This window comes from Protobothrops mucrosquamatus, unplaced genomic scaffold (genome assembly GCF_001527695.2).
Source record: "Protobothrops mucrosquamatus isolate PMUCROS unplaced genomic scaffold, P.Mucros_1.0 scaffold386, whole genome shotgun sequence".
In the NCBI taxonomy this organism is placed as follows: Eukaryota; Metazoa; Chordata; class Lepidosauria; order Squamata; family Viperidae; genus Protobothrops; species Protobothrops mucrosquamatus.
In genome coordinates this window covers 69,089-78,545 of record NW_015386718.1, presented here as the reverse complement: position 1 = coordinate 78,545, position 9,457 = coordinate 69,089, and the positions used below count along the sequence as shown (strand labels likewise).

Below are 9,457 nucleotides of genomic sequence, written 5' to 3'. Positions count from 1 at the left end.
GGCACCCTGAGGAGACCCACTCTGTGGGAGCGTATCGGCCGATGAGAGGTAATCTGAGGCAGAAGGCGGTCTCGGAGATAGCCAGGTCCGATGCCATGGAGCGCTTTGAAGATGATAATCAACACCTTGAAGCGCACCCGGAAAGCCACCGGCAGCCAGTGCAGCTCGCGCAGCAACGGCGTTACATGGGAGCGACGAGTCCCTCCCAACACCGCCCGCGCGGCTGCATTTTGGACTAACTGGAGCCTCCGAGTGCTCCTCAAATTGTCAAGGTTGAGAAACACTGCTTAACTTTCCCTCAATTAAAAACTAGACTTGCTTTTAGGGGCATGTGAATGACAGTGCTCAAAATGTAGGTGGGGTTATGTAAAGAAATGCCTGAGTAAATAAACAATTGCCTGGGTCTATTGAAAAATGGGCAGAGGAGTTGAAATGATCTAAAACAGTGTTTCTCAACCTTGACAATTTTAAGGCATGTGGACTTCAACTCCCAGAATTCCACAGCCAGCAATGCTGGCTGTGGAATTCTGGGAGTTGAAGTCCACATGCCTTAAAATTGTCAAGGTTGAGAAACACTGATCTAAAACATTGAAGACACATAAATATCAAAGGCACGTACGTGAAAAACCACACAAACTCTTACACATTCAAAATCAATCGTGCCCATATTTATTTATTTAATTCAGAGCTAATCAATTGCATACGTACACTTAAAACCAAACACTCCCCAAAATCCACCACTTTCTTAAGCACACTGACACACATTTATTTGTTTTTGATTTAGACTATCTTTTTCTTAGACCTCAAGTCTGTTTTGCACAGAGATCGTTTCTTATTTTGTCACAACCAGTCTGCCTATTAGTTTATGCTGAGAGAAAATGGCGGGCCCAAAGCCACCCAATGAGCATGTCCATGGCATGGTTGCAACTTGAATCTAGGTCACTACTGAGCTCCCTTTTCAAAGTCCAGCACATTCATGCAAATATATCTATAGTTTCCACTATGGTCCTTCTGAATCTTATGCATTGCTGTAGTAGTACTTATGTATTAAGACACAGGATGGTTGGAACAAGGTTAGGATGACAAAGAAACAGCAGCACTTGAGGTGGGAAAGCCTTTATCCATTCCAAAATAGACTGTTATAACTGATACTGTTCTCTCTCCAATAGTCCAATGTACCATGCCATCACAAAAAGGTCTCATTGCACATGAAAATAATGAGGAGTTTACTCAGGGAATCTTCAGTTTATAATGTTTTGCTCCTTTGGCATCAAATTTCTGTATGAAAAGCTACTTACAGTCTACTTCAATTGCATATAAGTTGTTTTTGTTAATGTTTAGGAAATGGACAGCATGCAGTATTAAGTTGAAATCTGTTGTACTGCATCCATTTTCTTGCCTGTAGTGTTAAGAGAATTATCCTATACGTGCTCTCTCTCAACAGATATATTCTAGTGAGTAGAGAGTCTTACATTTCAAAATTCAAAATTCTATATTTGTGTGCCCTAAGAGTTTATTTATATGTAGATCCAGAATTTATATGTAGATCTCAAAAAGAGACAAAATAATATGTTTGCTAGCAATGAAGTGCACAATATGAAAGTTCCTTACAATTTATTTACAATTAAATGAAATGAAATAAAATTGTTTATTTTCATGCAATGCAATGAAATTCATGTGATGGTTTAAATAACAATAGCTATTAAAAAATTTGCAGTCTTTTCTTCGGACTATAAGAAAGTCTTTATGCATGGCAAAACAAAATTTAAAGGCTCCTACATTCTGAATATTGCTTTTTTGTTATCAATTAGTTTCATTTACACTCCACCTTTTCTTTGAGAGTTTAAAACACATCAGAGATTATTCCATAATCTCAAACGAATCAGAAAGATGGCTATAATTCTTCTCAAGAACTAGTGAGGAAAACAGACTTCAAGAAGCTGTGATTCACATTTTAAGAAGCTGTATTTCCTGTGCACAGAGCAAAATGCCTTATTATTTTGATTGCTGACAATATGGTTGTTTTAATTATAATTGTAAAAATCTATTATTTGTTCTTTTACAATATTAGATGTACTGATGACTACCTTCACATCAAACCAACAATTAGAATATAACACAAATAAAATGCGGGTATTTAATACAGTAATTTCTCTATTTCTATGTAATATATAATGGTGCTTAAAAGTTGGTGAACTCTTTTGAATGTTCAATTGTCTGCATAAATATGACCAAAACATGATCTGTCCTCTACACAAGTCCTAAAATTAGATAAAGGTAGCCCAATCAAATAATTGAATCAAAAACATACTTGTTCATTTACTTATTTAGGAAAACGTTCCAAAGCTACGTACTGCATTTGTATGTAAGGTGTATGTATGTAGGATTATCAGTTCATTTGAAGGGAAAATTTTAATCAATGGGATGATTAATCAATGGGATAACTAGGTGTGAATGTGAGAAGTCCTGCACTTATTTTAAAAAGTGGAATTCAGAATATTTAACTATCAAAGATTAATTTTCATCACACAACTACTGTATGTGGTAATGTATTATGGATGGAAAGGAGGAGATTTTTGAGGGCAATCTGAAAAACAGTTGTTAATGCTTACCAGGGCAGACATGGTTATTTATTTATTTTATTTTTATTTTATTTATTTTTCCCATTTATACCCCGCCCTTCTCCCGAGGGACTCAGCCGCCGAATGTCCATTTATTTTTGTCACGTTATGTTATTTATAGAGATTTTCGGTTTAATTTTATATATAATTTATTGGACATAATTCAAATGATAATATTTTAGGGAAATTTTAGGGATATTTTAGGGGGGGATCCGGTTAGGGCGAACATGGAAAAGCCATGTCTTGAGGGCCCGGCGGAAGGAGGGGAGATCCGGATTATTCCGGATCTCTGGGGGTAGTTCATTCCACAGGGTGGGAGCTCCCACAGAGAAGGCCCTCCCCCTGGGGGTCGCCAGCCGACACTGTTTGGCCGACGGCACCCTGAGGAGGCCCGCTCTGTGGGAGCGTACCGGTCGATGGGAGGCAATCTGCGGCTACCAAAATATTTCCCAAAAATTGTACCAGTCCACTGTCAGGAAGATCATTTACAAATGGAGGTAATTCAATACTACTGTTAGAGTTGACCAATCAAGATCACATCAAGAATAAGGCATGTCATACTCTGGGAGATCTCAAACAAACCTATGGTAATATCCAGTGCTTTTTTGTTAAAAAAAAAACAACAGGTGCCGGAACTCACACGTCATATAACCTGCCTTGCCTACCAAACAAGGTTCCATCCAAAAAAGGTGCCGGAACTCCGTTCTGGGCATTCTATGACAAAAAAAGCCCTGGTAATATCTAAGGCAGAGGTCCCCAGGGACCGGTTATGTGGAGAGAGATTTTTCCGTGGACCGGATGGGGTGTGGTTTTGTGTGCTGCCTGCATCCTGCGGATGAGGCTTTGCTTGTTCGGCATGCCGCGGCACGGTACCAATCCATGGACTGGGGGTTGAGGATCCCTGATCTAAGGAAAGGCCTGTTTTGCATTGGTGAATATCAGACTCATGACACCACCATCAGAAGAACACTGAATAATAAAACAGAGTTTTATGGAGAAAATCACTACTCCAAAAATAACACTGCTACCTGCCTACAGTTTGCAAAAAAAACAGAAGACTACTGGAAGAATGTTCTGTGAATGGATGAAACCAAAACAGATTGAAAAATGTTATACTGGGGAAAGGCAAACACTTTATCCCAGCATAAGAACTTTATTCCATCTATAAAACACGGTGGTGGCAGTATCATGGTTTGGAGTTGGTTTGTTGCCTGTGGGCCAGGACAGCTTGCCTTCATTGATGGAACTACAAGATCTGAATCGTACCAACAAATTTTACAGGAAAATGTCAAGGTATCTGTCTATGAACTGAAGCTCAAGAGAAAGTGGGTCATGCAGCAAGATAATGACCTCAAATACACAAGCTGTATGATTAAAGAATGATTAAAGCAGAAGAAAGTTAATGTTTTGGATTGCTAAATCAAAGTCCTGTCCTTAACCCTATAAAAGTGTTATGGAGGTACTGTAGCAGTTCTGTGTTGAAGCTGTTCTGTAAGATTGAGCCAAATTCCTCTAAGGTTATGTGCAGGATTGATCAAATATGTAGAGAGCCAAATTGGTATAGTGGTTAAGACACTAAGCTAGACACCAAGAGACTGTGAGTTCTACTACTGACTTAGGCATTAAAGCCGACTGGGTGACCTTAGATCAGCCCAATGCAACTCACAAATTTGGTGTTCTGGGGAACATAGGAGGAGGTGGGAGTACAGGTGTGTTTGCTACCTTGAGTTATTTATAAAAATAATAAAGATGGGAAATTAAATATTTAAAAAGTTATCAGAAAGCTTTAGTTGCAGTTATTGCTGTCCAATGAAGGCACACCAGTTAATGAAAGCAAAAGTTCACTTTTGCTATGCACAAATATGTAGCTTTGGATCATTTTCTTCAATAAATAAATGAACAAATATAATGTTTTTGACACAACTGTTTAACTGGGTGCTCTTTTTCTAATTTTGGGACTATGTGGAAAACAGATCATATTTTAGGTCATATTAAGCAGAAAACTGAACGGTCAAAAGGATTCAAAATTAAGCACCATTGCCTAATAAAATAAAAAACTATTTTTGAAAACCGTAAGATTCTAATTATAATATCTTTTATTCCTTTTTAAACATTTTTAAATGTAACTGAAAGTAAAGCACAGACATTCTTAATTCAATAAAATATTAAGGTATCTAAACAAAATAAAACCTTCCAAATATACACCTTTCCAGAAATTGTATTTTCTGGTAAGATTATGATATAAAATACATTAATGCAACTAAATATATTGTATAGTATAGATGAACTATTCCAGCAAAATAAATAAAAGATACAACAGCATGGAGTTTTATACAATGATCCTTTAACAGAGTACATAGTATATCTTCTATAGCATCCTCTTGTTAAGATCAATTTTATTCACAATAAAAACTGTAACTACATTTTTTAAAAAAATTATCTGTATTTTATTTCATTTTATACATACCTGATTGGGATTATATAAGAAAAAAGGAGAAGAAACCGAAAAAGATTGCGGTACCATGGTCCCACAAATCCTTGCAAGGTTACCATAACAACTGAAAGTGCAACTAGAGCCAAGAATAGTGCTTTGGTCAGTTGATTCAGTTCAAGATCCAGCAAACCAACCTAAAAGGAAGCAATATATATTTAATAACTATATTGCTAAATAGCTAAATCATTTCTACATTTTGTGTTTATTTCAAATATCTAAATATAAACAATTACAAGAATAGAGAAGAATATGTGTAGCTCAAGGTTGAACTATGGAGCCCTTGGTGCTCTCTGAGTTTGGCTGTTTTCTTACAGATGTTTCATTACCTGACTAGAATAATATCATCAGTGCTAGTGAATGTGGGTTTGCTTCCTGTTAACATAGCTTATAACAAGCTATATATATGTGCTAAATATAAAATTTATATGTATAATGTTTGGATAATAACATATTATGTGGCTTCTTTGTGTCTTTATAAATTGGTTTGCGACTTTTTCATTTATTAAAAATTATAGCTCTGTTTGAGCAAGTCTATTTAACCAAGAATAATAGATAAGAGTAATGGCACGATTTCATCATTTTAAAATTTGTTTTATATACATAATATGATTTTTAATTGAATTCCTAACTTTAAAAGTCCCTGAAAATACAATTTTAAATACTGTATATATCATTATACTAATATTTTATATATTAGTGAATAAAGGGTACTAAGATCTTTATACTTCCACAAGAATTTAAATAGATGTAGGGTTAAATATTAGAGCAATTTGAGATTTATCATTCATAAAAAACATGGAAACATATTTGTACGACCAATTAGAGATTATATGGTTATCCTTTTCACATTATAGCATGAGTTATGGGATACTGTATCTACATTAAATTTCCAGAGAGATATTGCTTTGGAATGTGGTTGTGCTGACACGGAGGTGGCTACCAGCTTTATTCTTCTTTTCAACTAATTTGGGTAAAGCAGTGGGTATTTTTAATTGTATCCTATTCCTACCAGTGCACTGGATGAGAGTCAAGAAACTGAAGCACAATTCAACTTACATATGGATTGCAGTTTTCCTGTAATAAAAGTAATCTATACTATGATTCCCTATGCAATTAGTTCAGACTGAACTTGCTCGCCTTTGCTTCTGCTATTCTTTCATGGTTCCCAAGCCACATGAAGGAGATACAAATCCAAAAATACAGAAGCATATTTCTACTGATTGTTTTTATTCCTGGTTCCAACCTTAAACTTCATTCAATGTCAAAAATTACACCCCCCCCCCCAATTAACCTAACTCAATCCTAGCAGAGTTTATTACCTTCCGTATCCACTTGGATTATTATAGAAACCATAATTAATGTAAGAGTTAAATGATTTCAATAAAATATACTGATTCAAGTTTGGGTTATACTAAAACAGCATACGGTGAAATGTGTGTAATAGATTAGTTTCACATGTAATTAATTAGATTCAGTTTAACTATCTTAGCTTGAATTAATATATTTGATGTTGAACCACTACCTTTTTTTAAAAAGGATTTACAAAAGTAAAAAAATTCAAATAATTCTAATTCAAAAATCATAAACTCATACTAATTCAGGAACAGGTTACACCATTGATGCTTTGAATATGTAGTTCTAAATGACACTTTTACAATAAGATAGCCAAGATAATGATATCACACAGAAATACTAGAGAAAATTTAGTTTCTTAAAAAGAGTAAGAAGACATAATAGTCCAAAAGGAGAAAAAAATGTGTAAGAATAGCATTGAAATACTTCTGGAAAGTTCTGAATTCATTCTTGTTTATGGGCAGTGTCTTCCCCAGAGAATTCGGCAGCTGAAGACCACAGTGGCTGATTTATCAACTACATTTAAAAAGCAAGCACAACGAGAACAAATATCTTACAATTTCCGCTGCTTCGACTGCTACATAGTTTATGCTTGAATTATTGAGAAAAATAGGTTTCTGGATTAAAATGAAGAAAAATTAAGCCAGGGAAGTAGAGCATGTTTCAAAGCCCTGATCTTTTTGCCTTGACAAAGGCAGTCTAAGTTTCAGGCCTCACTGAGGATCAGATGAAGTCATTATTCATTCAGTCAGGGAAAAAAGATTCAATTACCTCAACCTAAAGATGCTATCAATGAATGCAAAGTGCATATTTTACTCTATTCATCCAAATCCCATTAAAAAGTGAAAGGAATGATTTAATCTGGCCTTCTAGAGTTGGGTTTTTTTTTTGTAATACAATAAAGAATCACTGTCCTGCAATATGCATAACCAGTACTTCACACTTTTCTTGATGCATTGTAGTTCTGAATGACTGTAAAAGCCAAGACAGAAAACCTGACAGAAAAGAACACAAAATTTCCTTTGAGAAATGGCATTTATGGACCCAAATGTTATGCATAGTCTCTGAGTATACATATGTAGATAGCCAAAAGGATAAAAACTTCCCTAATTGATGGAGATAGATTTGGATGCAAATTTGGAGCTCATTCAATAAGTCTATGTGCTCTTTAAAATTAATGTAAAAGGTTTTAGAGATACTTATCTGCTTAGCTAACATGACTGGTTATGTATACTAACACTTCTTCCATTCACTTATGTTAATGGTTTTATCATTTCTATTATGTACACACAAAGTTTTCTGATATGCCAAACAGCAACCATGCCATATTGTCTAAATTTGTAAAAGTTGTTATTTGTCCCAATATTCCATACTAAAAAGGAATTAATTTTGTAATGGTTACAAAAACATGTGATGCTGTATTAAATTATCAAAAACAAACAAATTACTTCATCAAAATTAAATTTAATTCAAATTTAATCCTAGTACAATTTTTTTCAATCTTCAATACCTGTAGAATATATTTTTTAAAATTTTTACTATAATGTTTGTGTTGTTTGAAACAACTGTGATGACAAAATGAAGTTTGAAACTGGATATTTTTAATCTCTTGGGGAAAATTTGTACAAAACAGAATAGTTTTGTAAAGGGGGTGTTGTAGAATAATGAACACAATAATTGCCTCTATAATCTAAAATGCTACTAATGGCAACAATCACATATCCATTTAGATCCTCTTTAATTTATGTACCAAGTTTTAAATAGCTAATCACTTCCAGTAAAAGAATGGATTATACCAACAATAAGGGGTAAGTAGGGTATTGCTTTGCTTAAACAAGGAAATATCTGTTCTCTAATTATTCAATTATTTCAAATAATTGAATGAGCAAAGGTTTTAATTTCTGAATGATAAAGCTAGTGTGATAATTAAGAAACAATAGAAAATAAAAAAAATATTTGATGACATAAATAATAAAGGGGAAGTTAGTAAAAGGCCATCCAATGTAAAAACAAAACCATTTAAGAGCATAATCATATAGACTTCTACTGAGAACTAATTAAAGCTGAGATCAACAGTCCTTACTTTTAAATATATTGATTAGATCCTAATATCAAATTGTTCTGCAAAAGTGAAGCATTCTAACTAAGCATATTCTAACTAAATAATCTACTTTTTATTTAGAGAAATTATCACTAAACCTAAGCAATTTTTAAAAATATTTGCATGTTTATCATATGGATATAATATAGTCATAAACAAGAATAATATAGACAGACATGTCAAAAATCTGAATGACACAGAAATATATACACACACATATACACCTTATTATAATCTAATATCATGCTTATTTCAATCTCAGCATCCCCAAAGATTTAATGAATTATTATATATCTTGCAATTCTGAAGCACAGAAGCAAAATACTTTACTGAATATGACAGCTATCATACAAAACAAAGACCATTAATAAACTAATACTAAAATATAAAAAGTACATTAAAATTGTAATTATCATTTAAATTAGGCAGATTTTTTAATCAACTTTATGGCTTTATTAGTTTGTACTTGCTTGATATAAAATATATATACATATTTATGCATATTTCATCTGTAGTTCAAATATCATTTTCCTTTTGATTAATACATACAAAGTAAAAGAGAAAATCCAAAAATTTATCATTGTCTGTATTTTGCCCAAGGCATGTCAATTATTTAATTGCAAAGGAAAGCAATGGCTGAGCATGGGAATGCTTCCCAGACAACTAAAAATCTGTTCCAAACCTTCTGTACTGGATTACAGTTATTAGAACAAATAAAAAAAATCTTGCTATATTTTAAGAAGACATAAATCCAAAATAACTTGACAACAGGATATTCAGTCTGGGTACTTACTGGAATAGATGTTTATTTTTTAAATAATTTGGCTGCAAAATAATACATCAGCAGATCTATTTCCATGTATTCTGAACTATTCATCAACTGTCTAA

General features: G+C 33.6%; 1 protein-coding gene across 1 annotated transcript in view; it reads right to left on the bottom strand.

The window, feature by feature from the left end:
* The window catches only part of ATP9B (ATPase phospholipid transporting 9B (putative)), a 127,604-nt gene that overhangs the window by 56,224 nt on the left and 61,923 nt on the right, over nt 1-9,457 (bottom strand). The window contains 1 exon segment of the mRNA XM_015815923.1: nt 5,089-5,249. Coding sequence (XP_015671409.1) covers nt 5,089-5,249 — 161 coding nt within the window.